The sequence below is a fragment of the Psammomys obesus genome, unplaced genomic scaffold, assembly GCF_907164565.1.
Source record: "Psammomys obesus unplaced genomic scaffold, mPsaObe1.curated_primary_1811, whole genome shotgun sequence".
Taxonomy (NCBI): domain Eukaryota; kingdom Metazoa; phylum Chordata; class Mammalia; order Rodentia; family Muridae; genus Psammomys; species Psammomys obesus.
Window position 1 is genome coordinate 465,086 of NW_026596440.1, and position 15,196 is coordinate 480,281.

General features: G+C 40.4%; 1 protein-coding gene across 1 annotated transcript in view; it reads right to left on the reverse strand.

Annotated features, from left to right (window-relative positions):
- Positions 1-15,196, reverse strand: part of Adcy2 (adenylate cyclase 2) — a 367,518-nt gene that overhangs the window by 81,157 nt on the left and 271,165 nt on the right. The window contains exons 10-14 of the mRNA XM_055598037.1: positions 14,031-14,207; positions 11,625-11,668; positions 7,973-8,053; positions 3,262-3,331; positions 13-110 (exon numbers count right to left, since the gene is read on the reverse strand). Of these exons, the coding sequence (XP_055454012.1) occupies positions 13-110; positions 3,262-3,331; positions 7,973-8,053; positions 11,625-11,668; positions 14,031-14,207 (470 nt within the window). The remainder of the gene's footprint in view (positions 1-12; positions 111-3,261; positions 3,332-7,972; positions 8,054-11,624; positions 11,669-14,030; positions 14,208-15,196) is intronic.

Here is a 15,196-nt window from a genome sequence, read left to right on the forward strand (position 1 = left end):
TGGTGAACTTACTTTGGCAATACAAGGATCTGTACCATGAAGATGCAGAGAAAGATGAGGCAGGCACAGGTCACGTAGTACTTGAATGCTGGCAGTGCAGTGGCTCGGTACTGAGGAGGAAAAGAGTGCTGTGAGACAGGGTTGATTGTTGCTTTGAGAAGAGCTGCACATAGCTATACTGCAGCCCAGTTGTACCTGGGACAGGATGATGCTTGTGAATTGCAGATTTCGGCAGAAACAAGCTATGGCTGCTCATCTCAGACAGTCAGAGTGTCTTTTCCTCTGAAGGAACTGTGAGTGACTTACAAAGGTTGCAATGTATCATTGTAAATGCTGGAATCCCACTTAAATGTAACGGAGTCAAGCCACTGAGGAAGGAAATGCCCGGGAGGAGAGCTGAGTGGAAGGACTCAGTGGATCTTGCTTGTGTCCTAGTTTCCATACTCTCCTATTATTTGGAGAAACGGGATGACTTTCCAAATAATGGCACTTTTAAACAGCGCCAAGAACACATATGCAGCATCTGCAGCAACAATATATACGTCCACTACACCTCAACATTTCATTCCGTTATTTACCTCAGTGCTACTTAAACTGTTGGATGAAGATAGGAGACAAAATGGCCGTGGGATTGGTTCTGAGGCTGGCACAGGGAGTCTGCTTTGTCTTGTCCACCACCATCAGAGCTTCTGTCTACCACACAGGACCATTGCTCTGGTTTGCTCAGGAACACAAAGCCAGATGCCACTGCAGCCATGAAGATGGTGGTGAGGTCTCTTCCAAGTGACTTAAAACTCCAAGTGCTTTAGGTACTAAACACACAATCCTGACAACAAACCCTCAGGGAAGCAGAAACTATTTCTGTCCCTGTTTCTGGTTGAAGGAACTGCAGAGCAGAATTCATCTTAATATTAATGATTAATGTGCTAAGGGACTCACAGTGCATGAAGCCCCAGATTCTGCATCGGGAGACTGAAGGCAGCCTTCCACACAGGCAGCTACACTGATTCCCCAAAGCGAGCTCAGAACAAGACTAAAGCAGACAAAGTTTTGTGAAACAGAGTTGTAACTTGGAGATATTCCCAGGTTCTACCAGCTATAGCCACCTAGCCTGGTTCCCACGTTGGAAAGAATTGGATGCAGTTTTTAAATTTGAGCCACTTGGGTTTTGGTGTTGAAAGACGGCCCTCCCCTTGGTCTCCTGATGATTCTTTCTCCATGTGTCTGACTATATTCTCTCTCCTTTCACTAGAAGTGCCGTCTGTGCTTGCGCAAATCCCAGTGTTCTTCAAACTTTGCCGTAGTGTTGGCATCTGCAGATATGCACACATGGGCAATGAGTGCACAATTCCTCAAAAGCTTCGTTCTTAATGATGATTACCTTCTTACTGGAATTTTTTTTTCCTACTGAATTTCGTGACTTAATAGCCAGGACAATTTGCATGCTGATGAAGGCGCTGTATTAGCATAATTGCTAGAGTGTGATTAGATCCCATGCATTCCATTCCTTCCTATCTTTTAAGTTCTCTGGGGCTTTGTGCAGAGATGGGTAGGGTCTGCTTTTTGGTATTAACCAAGGGCTTCTAGCAGGAAGGAATAGTGTGGCAGTTAAATAACGAACAGCTTTTTAGCATCTCTTTGCATCACTCAAGGTTAAGACAATATTAAGTATTAATTTGGTAACAATATGTAGACAAAGCTTTTTAGTGAGAAGGCGGCAACTGATCATCTTGACCAGGTACACAAAGGAAAACTTGGTCATGTCTGTAAAATCCAACTTCATGGACTTTGGAAAGACTTGCAGTGTTTGAGTTTTCATGCAGTGTCTACAAAACTCTGAGCTGAGTCTTCTGAGCAGAGAATTCATCACAGTTGTGCAAACGTTGCCACTAATCTAATCATTTTATTCAAACTGCTCAGTTTGTAATTGTGTGGCTGGATGATGGACATGACCTCTGAACCCTGTTCCATCTCTCTATCAATACAAAGCAGGAGGTGAGTGGAGTTCACAGGTGGCCTATCAGAACTGCCCACCCCTCCAGGGGTGATTTTCTAGCCTGTGCTTAGCAAAGCTTTAAAAATCAACATCTATTCCTTTTTTGAGCCTAAACCATCTCGTTAAGAGTCATGTGCCATTTTTACTATGTTACTCCTACTGACCCATGAGCATGGGACATCTTTCCATCTTCTGATATCTTCTTCAAATTTCTTTCTTCAGAGACTTGAAGTTCTTGTCACACGGGTCTTTGACTTGCTTGGTTAGACTTACAACAAGACACTTTATATTATATGTGGCTATTGTGAAGGGTGTTGTTTCCCTAATTTCTTTCTCAGCCCATTTCTCGTTTGACTACAGGAGGGCTACTGATTTTTTTTTGAATTAATTTTGTGAGGGAGGATGAGAGATGAGGGAGGGAGGGTGCTACAATTGGAATGTAAAGTGAATAAATGAATTAATTAAAATGAAAAAAGGGTCATGGTGCCAAAGTAGTTAGACGCAGCAAAAATAAAAGTTTGAGTTTTTAAATTTTCTTAATTCAGTGGCTAGATGTAAATCTCAGACTTTCGTCAACATGTTTGAGCAATTTGTGTAATAACACTGTCAATTTATTAGGGACAATTTTTCTTAAAGCAGTAGTTTTCAAACTGTGGGTTAAATTTTTTTTCTTTTGGTTCAAACAACCCTAAGACTATCGGAAAACACACATATTTACATCATCATTCATAACAGTAGCAAAATTACAGTTATGAAGTAGCAATAAAATAATTTTATGGTTGGGAGTCACAACACGAGGAATTGTATTAAAGGGTTTCAGCATTAGGAAGGCTGTGAACTAGTGTTTTAAAGGCTTTTCTGAGAAAATTTCACAGAAAAAAAACAGTCAAAATTCCTCTATTGCCTTTTCCTGTTCTCTTTGAATCTCAGCCATGCATCATTTACTGTTAGGAGTGCTGAGAATATCAGTGGGCCAGGGAAGGAGTCTGGCAAAAAGAACTGTGCTGAATGAGTGCCTGGGAGCAGCAGAGGCGAGCCAGGCAGTTCTGACCCAGTTAGAGGCCGTGCGGATCGGGGGCTGCAAAAATCAGAATGTTCTATGTCTGAAATTGTCAGAGAACAAATTCAATAAATGTTTCAAACACAGATATTAGTAAAGTATTTAATTGAAAACTATACTAAAGATATCCACTCAGTTTCATGAATGAAATAAAAACTATTTCAGAAAGAAAATCATAATAGTTTTAAGGGGGAAAATGGCTTACCTCTTTTTCTATATTCTTGTTATAGAAAAGCAGCGAGATTCTCTGAATGTCTTCAGACTTGAGCCATTGCCTAGAAATGAGAAAGACAGAAAATATCAAACATCCAACCAAGCATCTGGAACTATTTAAAAAATAATAAAAATAATCAGCATTCTTCTTTCTTGAATGTAATCCCTGCCAATCTGAATATATTTTTGGTATATAATGTCAATTTATTTGGTTTAGATATCAGAAATGTCTACAAATGTAGCAGGATTTATAAATGTAACACGCATACAATGTTCTTCTGGGGAAAGTCACATATTCCAACAGTCATATTAAATAAAAACTAAAGTTAACCAAATTAAATAACTATAGTGATAAGTCATCCCAAGGGACTCAACCATGTCCACATTCAGCAGAAATCCTTTTGTTGTCATGTCCTCATTTCAAGAAAGTAAAAACCATGACGGAGTGAAGTTTTTAAAAAAAAATCACTAAAGATAAAGATTTATGAGCAAGCACTGTTGAGATGTGTTGACTTAGAGTCCTTTGGGTATATTCCTAGGAATGGCATAGTCAGGTCCTATCTAGACAGATGAGGTTTTACCGAAGACAATGGTGGCTGCATCTGTTGGAGTCTTAGTGCCTACTGAAGTCCCCGTGGCTGTGGGAATCACCGTGCACAGCACCCAAAGTGCCTAGATTCTGGCAAGAACTCTCGTGTTTCATCTGCATTCACCAAAAATCCTTTTATTGTCATTTCAATGTAGTAAAAACATAGTGTCAGAATGTTTTCAAAAAGTTGCTACAAACAAACATTTATGAGCAAGCATTGCGATGTTCTGTTGACTCGGAGTCCTTTGGGCATATTCCTAGGAATGGCTTAGTTAGGTCACATGTAGATATATTTTTAGTTTTTTTGAGGACCCTCTATACTGATTTCCATAGTGACTGGACTCATTAAATAGAAATTTTTTTCTTATGAGAATCAAGGAGGAGGAGTTCTGGGAAGGAGGAAAAAAGGAGCACAGGGCTGAGGATGGGGGATACATTCAAAATAAATTATACACTGGTGTGAAAATGTCTTTTTGGAGCCCAGTACTATGTACAATGAATACACCTTAGTAAACAATCAATAAAAATACCAATATAAAGGTCCACTGGATTATAATGTTGACATAAACTCAAAACATCACAGAGATAAGTCTATAAACCTGATACTGAAAAATAAATAAAAATTATATGTGTGAGTTCATCTTTCACACTATCAACTTTCACAAATCTGTTTCAGGTAGATAGAGTGAGGGTTTGAGGACAAAGCTCTTCACAGGAGTGCTTAATGGAACTCCCAAGAAATAGCAACCCTGGACACAGAGCACAGGATAAATGACACAGCCATGCACTTGACAACGAAAGGACGTAAGGGAGAGGCAGAAAGACACACTTTCTAAAATTAATGATTACAGAAATGCAAGACTGACTCCAAAGCTGATAAAGAAAGTGCCTGGAAATACCAAGAACAAATCATTACTGATGGGTTTGGATCACTAGTCATTGAAGGACATACTTGCCTATTTTCCTAAGTTTCTTTAAATAAAACTTTCTCCAATAAAAAAATAATAGTCTCAAATATGTAGAATTGTATATGCTTATGTACCCATATGTTTATAAGTATACATATTAACATAGATATCTAGATACGGATGTTTGATATTTTTATTCTCTATCTATTATTATCTATCTATCTATCTATCTATCTATCTATCTATCTATCTACATATCTATCTAATCTAATTTATCCTATCATTCTATTATTCTATCTATCATTCTATATCTATATATCTATCTATGTAACTATCTATCATCTATCTATCTATCTATTTATCTATCTACATATCTATCTATCTATCTATCTATCACCTGTCTATATAACATCTATCTTCTTTTATTCATCCATCTGTCTATATATCTACCCATCCATCTATCTTTATATCTAGGTATGTGTGTACATACCCATCTATGTATTTGAGTACATGCATTAGAAAATATCAGAGGAATGTGTTTTACATAAATTTCCAAAAAAAGTTATTTAAATATTTCAACAATTATAAAATCACATAAGTTTACTTTTAAAAATTATATTTAATTATTCATCATTTATTAGGGAAGGGGGCATATGTTACAGTGAATATAAGGATGGAAGAGGACAATTTGTGGGAGTTGATTCTCTCTTTTCTACTATGTGGGTCTCAGGGATCACACTCAGGTCATCAGACTTGGCAGCAAGCTCCTTTCCCTCATTTAGCCATGTTGCTGGCCCTGAGATTCCTAATACAGCATGTTTGCAATACACTGAATTAGGGTGACGCAGGATGAACATTTGTGAGGAATCATGGAAAACAAAAAGTGAAATGGTTTGTCTGCCAAGCACTCAGCAAGATTCCAGATTGGGCCTCTAAGAGCAGACTGGCATGCCTGATGATGGCAAACACAACAGCTAGGAGACCAGCAACACAGAGGTGTGATTTCTAAGGCCTCAGACCCCTTCTTTGTTCTGACAGTCACTACCAGACTGTCACCATCACCAGCTGACTGACTCAGAAGACAGGACAAACAGCCCTTCACCCGAGGCTCCAGAGCTAACAGTGTGTTCTAGAAAAGCCGCCATTCAAAGGGCAGTCGACAACCACATTGCTTCACTGAGGGTTAGACTCCAGGTTTCCAAACAAGTATTGTTGGTATTTCTTACTACTGTAGACTTTGACCTCTTCTACGAGACTATTGTAGGACCCTACCCTTGATTTTATTGCCACTTTTAAAAGTTCACTCTTATTTTATTCACAGATTTCTATTTTTGGGAAGCAGTTTTAAAATGTTTAAATCAGGAAGCAAGAGTTGATTCTTATTAAAATACATGGAAAATAAAAAAATAAATCTTATTTTATTTGTAAATTGCATTATGTTTTAATTGATTTTGTGTGCGTGTGTGTGTGTGTGTGTGTGTGTGTGTGTGTGTGTGTAGGCACATACATGCCACCACTGATGTGTGGATGTTAGGGGACAACTTGGGGGAGTTACTTCTTTCTGGTCCTGGGGATTGAACTTCGGTTGTCAGCCTCAGTGGCAAGCTCCTTTACTGCTTGTTCTACCCAGCTGGCTCCCAAATTTTATCCATACTCACTGCTACAACTGCATTTATCAGAATATGTATAGAACATGCCGGTGAATTACCCCAAATTTTTTCTTTTCTTTTATCAAAAGAGCAGAATCTAATTTTAAAAATGCTTCCAAAACCCAGACATTTGTAAACAATGTAAAGAGTGAACTTAAAAGACTGGAAATAAAGCAGGTCTCCTTTTATCATCAAGGTATTGCCTCCTTGTTTACAGCTCCTGTGTCTTGCAGGAAGTTATTAGGAGCAGGACTTAGCTGCCTAACTTTGCCAAAGCCCAACATGGTATTCCACATGCCAGGAATTCCGGAGGAAATAGCCAAATCTCAGCAAATCCACACTCTCATCTCCCTTTTGCCATAGCCCTAGCTGACTTGAAGCAGGAAGCGATGTGCACACCAGATGGTGTCTTTGGATTAAGTGACTACATTGTTTCCATGGACTTGGTTTCCCTGAGACCCCTAAAGGTCTTTCCCTTGATTTAGAAGACATGAAAGTCCCTCTCATGATTTATATGAAATTCACATTTGATATCATGGTCTATTTATTTGATATGTTAGGCCTGCACTCTCTCCTCTGAGGTGTTTACATAACTGAATGGGCTATTTGAAAAGAATTATGTAGGCTGATAAGGTCAGATATTAATTATTTTGGGAAATTGGAACTATAGAGTGACAGGAGAGGAGAGGAAAGAGAAGGAAAACTGAGGGAGGGAAAGGGAAAGAGAAAGAGAGAAGAGAGGAGGAGAGGAGAGGAAGGGCCAGACAGGAATGGGGGGCCAGACTGTCTAAGTGTGTGCTGGACACCTCATCTGCCTTTGGTTCTCTGTGGGATCTCTGTGACATGGGTGAAGTCCTTTATGGCACAGCTGACTTTCTGTATGGTACAGAACAGTCCACTCTAACATAACGGAGGTCTTCTATGACACAGGTGAGTCCTCCATGACACAGGTAAATCTTCCATGACATAAATGAGCTCTTTTATGTCAGAGTTGAGTTTCTGTGAAATTTTTTTTTGGGGGGGGGGTTGGTTTGTGTTCTTCTATGGCACAGGGGAATTTTTTTATGACACAGATGAGTTTCATAAAGAAGCTAAGTTTCTCCATGCTTTTTAATTTTAAGATATGTTAGTAGTTAAAGAAATCTGAGCCACATATTTGAAAGAGAGAGAGAGAGAGAGAGAGCAAGAGGATACATGGGAAACACTAGAGGGAGAATAAGGAAGGGAAACATCATGTAATTTTATATTAATTTCAAAAATAAAACCAAAGTGTATCACCTGACATGCATTTTCCTTGCAGGACTTCTTGTCGTGCTGCTTAATACTAAGAAACTGGGTGACTATTTTCTAGGCAGAACCTTATTTTCATAGCATAACAGAAATTCTACTAACAAAGGGTACCAAGAAGAGCAATAGGGACGAAATCAACGAACTGTCCGAGACACTTGCGTTTGCTGTGGTAAGGATGGCGGGATTGGCTGGGAGACACTTGGAAAATATTACGCTGTATTAAAACATTAGGCTTTGAAACAAGCTGGCTGAAGATAAAGCACTCACTTCTGTGCATTGATCCCATCAATTGCTTGGATCATTCTTTCATTCAGTTCTTCTTCAAACCTCTTCTTCTGTGACTTAGTTCTACACAAAAAAGGAAATACTGTGAGTGGGAATGTTAGTATGAAGGCAAATATTAGGCCCATTTTAATAGTAACAAAGCATATACCCACAGCAGGGACTGAATCAACTCAACATAACGCTTACTACGGTAAATACATTGGCTCACTCTTCTGTGAAACTCAAATCAGCACTGGAAGTATTTGGTGTTTGACACAAAGAGACCTTCCTTCCTTCAGTGATGCACTAACCCTTGACGTCCAGCCTTGGTAAACTGCATTTTATGATTAGAACACACTGGCTGTGGAAACATCCCTAGAGGAATTTATGTTGACCATTCCTTTTTGATGTATTTCTCAGCCAGTTTCTAAGAATTTGTTTAGACATGTCAGAGTTTTATTTTGTATATAATATATTGAGTATAACAGAATATAATGTAAGTATTCTGTGGTTTGCAAAAGTCACAGGTACAGCCTGCTTATGTGGTCTCAGAACAGCTGAACTTAAGACATAACATAAGACAGTTCGTAAGTGAGCGATGACAACTAAAAGTGGGAGCCCCCTCCAAAATTTGGGTAATTTACACGAGAATGGCATAAAAGAGACCATGAGACTGGTATCTATTTTAAAAGTTAAATATCTACTGGAAAGGTTAAAGGCACAGGGTGGCCCTTGCTAGCTGGTCTAAATGAGACCGTGCCTATCTTCGGACATGTTTATCTCGTAGTTCAATAGTAGTCAGGTGGATCGAATCTGGAATAATGCTGGCACTTTCTCAAGGTCAGATATGTCCATACGAACAGATAAGAACACAGACAAACACGAAATGTCACACTCATCATTTATCTGTAACTATATCTTACAGAACTATCAGCGAGACACAGCCATATTTGTATTCTCACACTCTACATTTTGACTCTGCCTCTGTCATTCTCTAAAAGGTCAAGGGCCGATTTCATTCTAAAGCAAAAATGACAGCAAGTGATCCATCAAGGCAAATCAGTTATGAGGTTTCAGTACACTAAATTCCAATCCACTTGAAAAAGGCACATTGATTTTGGCTCTATTTTATTTGGTCTTGATGTTGGGATCTTGCAGTGCCTCAGATAGGATCATCCTGTGTTCTACCTCCAAGCCTCACCTCCACCCCCCTGTATTTTTTTTTTAAGTAGAGCTTTAGCAATCATCAGGCATGGGCAAGCACCCTCATATACAGGCTCCCAGTGATGTACTTAGGCCCTCATTTCAGTTTTCTAGTTCCACGATGGGACTGGAATTTCTGGACTGTGCTTCAGTGGTTTTCTTTTTCACATTCTGGCCAAGTCTAAGGAAATGCACAGTCAGCTTGGCACTCACAGGTAAATGTACAGATTGCCTGAGAGGTCTAGCTAATATAACAGTTTCGTCTACTTACTCAGTGCTCAGGGTTAGTGCAATGACGCTTACGTGGGGCTCAGCGCGTGACATGTGATGTAGCCACAAAGTTCTTATTATGGTGAGTAATACGAATCTACTATCCAGGTAGACTCTGATGTACACAGATTTCCCATTCACATGGCTGCCACTGTGGAGAAGGCAAGGCACCTGTACTCCTGTTGGTCCACTCACCGAGACATCTTGGTTGGCCCTTTCATTCAGCATTGCTGATTTCTCTGTCTTCCCACTGCCCCTGACTCTGAGCTCAGCTTCCCCACTGTGCTTCAGTCCCTCTGTCCAATGTGTCACTCAAAGAGGCACAGAAGACTTGCACCCTCATCAGGTAAAAACCTCAGCGAGGTTTGGAAGGGTCCAGGTTAGAGCCTGGGAATGGGAGAGTGCCCACTTAGTCTGGCTCAAAGGCTTGGTGTTTGGGACCACTGACTGGTCTTCCAGAGGACCCGGGTTCAATTCCCAGCACACATATGGCAGCTCACAGCTGTCTGTAACTCCAAGAGCTGACACCCTCACACAGACACACTGGCAGGCTGAACACCAGTGCACATAAAAATAACTAATTAATTAATTAATTAATTAATTAATCCCCCCACCCCGTCGTGTTCTCTCCACAATTCATAGCAGCCACTAAAGACAAACAACCGCAAAGTTAAACAGGTGTGCAAGAGGCCCTTTCTAACCTCCAGGTCTTTGGAGGCGCAAGTGGCTAGATGCTGTGTACAAAACCAAGTTCTGGCTTCAGCTTTGGAAGTCACTGGACTTTTGGCGTTTTCCAGTTTCCCATTTTCTCGGGTTCTCTATCTACCCCTTGGGGGCACAGTCGGTATGACATTAGATTTTCTCTGGCATAACAGATAAAATGGTAGAATGCTTTTACTAGTCTCCAAGCAACAACTCACGCCTGAGGACACTGCTCTGCCTTGTTCTGAGTTCTTCTGAAGCATTTCCACTGTATCTTGCCATTTAAAACTGAGATGCTAGGTGGTGGCAATAGGTAGCAGATGTTCCTGAGACTAGTTGTCAACATGTGTGTGAGCATCTCACTGTCCCCAGGTAGGGGATGCCTTCTCAAAACAGCACAGGAATATAGAGATACGGTATAATATTCTTAAAACCGCCATATATTTTTCTTTAATATAGTATAGATCATGGAAAAATAACATATTAAAAAAAACTAGAGATATATCATCTTCTTAACATTAAGTATGAAAGTATTACATTTCAATGCTAAAATTTCACATTTGGAAAAATACAAATTAGGGTTCATTACAGCAGCCACATGGGAGAGCTCTGGGAAAACAAACAGGCTTGCCAGGTGTGTTTGCTTTCTACTTGGTTATTTTGCATATTCTATAGAAAATATGTTGTATCTTACATATATATTTTCCACTTCTGTAAACCTAAAAGGCATCCTCTTTGTAGGAATAGGAAAGTTACCTTACTTTTTGTGCCAACAGCATACATTCCAACATTACAGTAAAATGGAAGATAGAGGAGTGTGCAGTTAGGTTCATAGTGGGGCACAGAGAGATGATTCCATCCTTAAGAACACTTGTTACTGTTGCAGAGGACACAGGTTCAGTTCTCAGCACCCACATGATAGTTTCCAATCTGAATCCCCCAGTCCCAGGGACTCAGTAGCCTCCGTGGCTCCTATATACATGCGGTGCACGTAAATACAGGCACGCAAACACTCATACGCAGACGATTCAACAAAAAGACAGGGATTGGTTTTATTTCGGATAGTGGCGGGACACATGAGAAAATTCTTGAAAAGAGTTTCCTTTTTTAGCAGGGTTGGCAGCTTGGGGGTCACCTTTGGGATTCAAGACAAACATTGGTTTTAACCAGCAATTAAAAAAATATAAAGCAATTCAGGTTTTTGAAACTGTGTATCTCTAGTAGGAAGAGTGCATTCAGGAAAACATTTAAGAGCGCTAAGTGCTGAGCAGGTGGTGTTTTCCTCTTCTCTCTCTCAGGCTAATAACAAGACGCTAATATTCTTATTTTTAGAAGCTCGGAATAATTTGATAGGGTTCTTCACAGTAGCTGCTCTTTTGGAAAACACCTTTGAAATGGCTCTAATTGATGATAATTACTCTCAGAAATAAATAACAAGCATTATGCCTTTAAAAATCAAATAGTCAATGACAAGCCATACCTTAAGGTGCGATTTTGAAAATTATGTTGACCCATTGGCACATCCTGCAATAAAAAAGAAACGCAATTAGTCTCAAAAACATCTTTCAGGGAGAATGTGCTGGTGATTCTGAGATGATACATATTTCTTCTTTTGTTGTGGCAAATATAATTTAAGTAACTAATCAATAATTTATCTAAAGAAAATCATAAATACTTAAACACTTAAAATGTTGGTATGATCCACAGACATTGGACCTCGGGAATGCTGGGAGTAGCAACATTATTTGCTTTTTTAAAAAATAGTGTAAATGTGAAAATTTTAATCTCGAAATGTGCAAATTTGGTTTTAAATAGTGGTTTTCAGAAGACCTCATCAGAGTCGTCAGAGACTTGCAATCACCTGGAAATGTACCTTGACATCACACAAATGGTCTTTAAAACATAAAAGGAACTATAAACATCTGTTGTCGATCCAAACACTGATCAGTAAACTAGGCTGTATAAAATGGCATCTCGGGTAAGTGTGTGCACTCAAGAGACAATGGCCAGGAAGAAGAAATATCAAATGAGCAATGAAGTTCCCGATAGGCTGAAAGGGAGACTTGTGTTGGGGCTGACAGGTAGACGTCTCACTGCCAAGTAACAGCCAGAGAGTTAAAACAAACACCGCAGGGACAATTTTGTATACTTGTAGCGGAATTAAAGTAAAAGCTACAATTTAAACAAACTTCCTCATTTTTTTAAAAACCAAGAATATTGATTTTAATTGGCAACTGGACACTAGAGTCCTGGGGTGCCTTTTCTAAGTGCACCGAGTGCTGGAAACCCAGCATGCTTCAGACCTCCTATAATGGATCACTGTCTCCTGATGATGTCACCCTGCTCCTCACCGCTGCTACCATCTAAAACCTGAGGCCTGTGACATCTCCACATTCAACCTCCGCTATAAGCTTCAGGCTTGCACAACCACCCATGTCCTTCCTTGTTCATTTAGCTATGTAGAAGACATGTCAACATAATGGTGGTTCTTAGTAAGGTCTTGGCTTCTCCAATTTAGGTAACCGGATTCACCCTGCATTTGCCACCTCCATTTATCATCATTTTCCAGCTGTGGGACCTGCTGCTGCTTGGGATCCATCTCACCATCAAGTCTCATCTGCTCCACTTCCCATGTAGCCCTTAAACATGCTTCTCACAGTGTTCGAAGGAGGACACTGCTCTTCCTGGGAGTTTCGGCCATTCCAAAGCATGTCTTTGTCATATTCCTTTCTGGTTGGAAATACTCCCAAACTTCACACTATATGTTAAAGGCTGGTATAAACTTTTAACCCTGTCATCTCATCCTAGACAACTTCCTTTGGCCAGTTGTTGAGGATTTTCCAGCCACGCCCACCTCCTCTCTATCCTCAGTGGTCTCCACAGAGGAACCTGACCTGGTTCTCCTGCCAAAAATCCTCAGTTTGTTTTGCTCTTACCCCAGGACATTCGTTCCTCCTCCCCAGGACAGATACCATTCCACTCACTAATATACTTTAATTCATCTTCTTCATGGTGCTATTGAACCTGAAATAATTTTATTCATTTATCTTATTCCACTGTGATCTTCCTTGACCATTAGGATGCCCTCTGTTGATTGATGGGTCACAGTCTTCTGTTATTTTACATCTATTTTAAAGTTAAGTATGTAACAAACAATCAATGAAAAGAGAGTCCATGAATTTGAGAGAGCAAGAAGGGCTATATGGGAGGATTTAGAAGGCAGCAAGTGAAGGGGAAACAATGTTATTGTGTGATACTCTTAAGAATGAATTGTCCCCACCTGCTGGATTTAGGGATTTACTGTCAGACTCTGAGGCATGGAGAAGAGGAAAGTTGGAAACTTAACCTTCCCCTGACAGCTTGCCACACTCCTCAGCCAATGAGAATCAAGAAGTATTGTATTTCATCTCAGCTGTATCCCAATACAGTTTCTGCCTTTCTACATGAAACTGGACTTGGTTTCAGGACTGAAGTGTACTGTTGGGGTTATGTTAATTATCCCTCTGGATCTACTTTTCATGTTCTTTTCTGAATCTTATTGCAAGATTACCCATTGCGAGGCGTTTTCTAGGAACCAGAAAGGGAACCACAATGATGGGGTAGGCAGTGCTATCATAGCGCCTGCACATCTGGGATTTAGACAGCCTTGATAATGCCTACGAGTAGGGCTTCCTGGCTTTACATCTAGTGTCATTAAGATGCTCAAGGTATCATACTTGGTAAGAGAAAACAGAACGTGGTTAAATAGTTTTATCATAGTGATCCCATGGCCCCATGGACTCAGAGGTCACCATCATTGCTGACAATCATTATTTTGCATGGAGATGCCTGGTCCTTTGCTGGGGCAGGAGCTGCCACCATGACCATAGCTCTGAGGCAGACATACCGTGGTGCTAATCTTCCCATTCTCTGTGGTCATGCTATCCCTGTGATGCAGATGTGCGAAGGGCTTGGCTGCTCCCCAGGACTCTAAGTACCGGGTCATTCGGACAGATGCCCTCATCTTGGCTCCATCGAGGGTGTGGCGAGGTCTGAAGAGATGCTGGGGACTCCGTCGCTCTCCCTTGAGTGGAGAAACAGAACATCACAATTGGTACGCTCCAATCTCCCACATCACTCCCCTGGACCTGCTTCAGTCTCATTTGTCCAAGTCAACATTTTTTTTTCTAGATAGTAAAACTCACCTGCAATTCAAACTTAGTAAAAGTACCAGATATTTAATGGATAATAATGCATAAAGTAAACACTTGAGTACAACTTTGGATCTGCTTTGGTTTATGTTGATAGTTTTGTATCTAGGTTTGGTTGTGTTGGTTCATCTAGATGGCCTCACATTGCACCTGTGTTTTGATGCTGTTGGCCTGAATACATGTCACTTATCCACGGCTTGTCACTCATGGTACTCATCACATATTTGCCTCTAGGTCAGCAGCGAAGCGAGTGTGTCTCTAAAGGTGAAACCCTGGCTTCAGGGAGGCTATCAGACAGAAATGTCCAGAAATCTGAACTTGATTTTGTGATCTTGGTTGACATGGCTCTGAAGCCCATCTTGCTGTGTTCTGTTCCATTTACCAGCTGTGCCACTTGGAGACAATTATGCAACTGCCCAGAGCTTCAGGGTCTTAAGCTGAAAGTAATGATAATACCCATTTCTCTGGAATTTGAGAGAACAGTGTTGAAAGCTCTGAGTCCTGTGGTCTCATCAAACAGGCAGCGTGAGCACAAGAAGAGGCAGAGCTTTGCTGTGTCTGTATTTCCAGGTGAGGGGCTTTTCAGAACACAAGAAAATCAGGTCCACATGTATCCACATTTTCACACAAATGGGTTGTGAGCGTTCATCATGAAAACTCTTTTCTCTCTCTCTTTCTCACGCAGTTACCTTAATATCTCAGTAGATTTTTATATTTTGATGGCTTCTGTAAAATCTCTATTTCTTCTCAACTCACAGATTTCAAGGCTGGGCACACTGAGCACCTTTCATAGGCAGCATTATGCAACAAAACACACTAACATGGACAGACCTCTGCAGTAACCCTAGCTGGCATCCTTCAT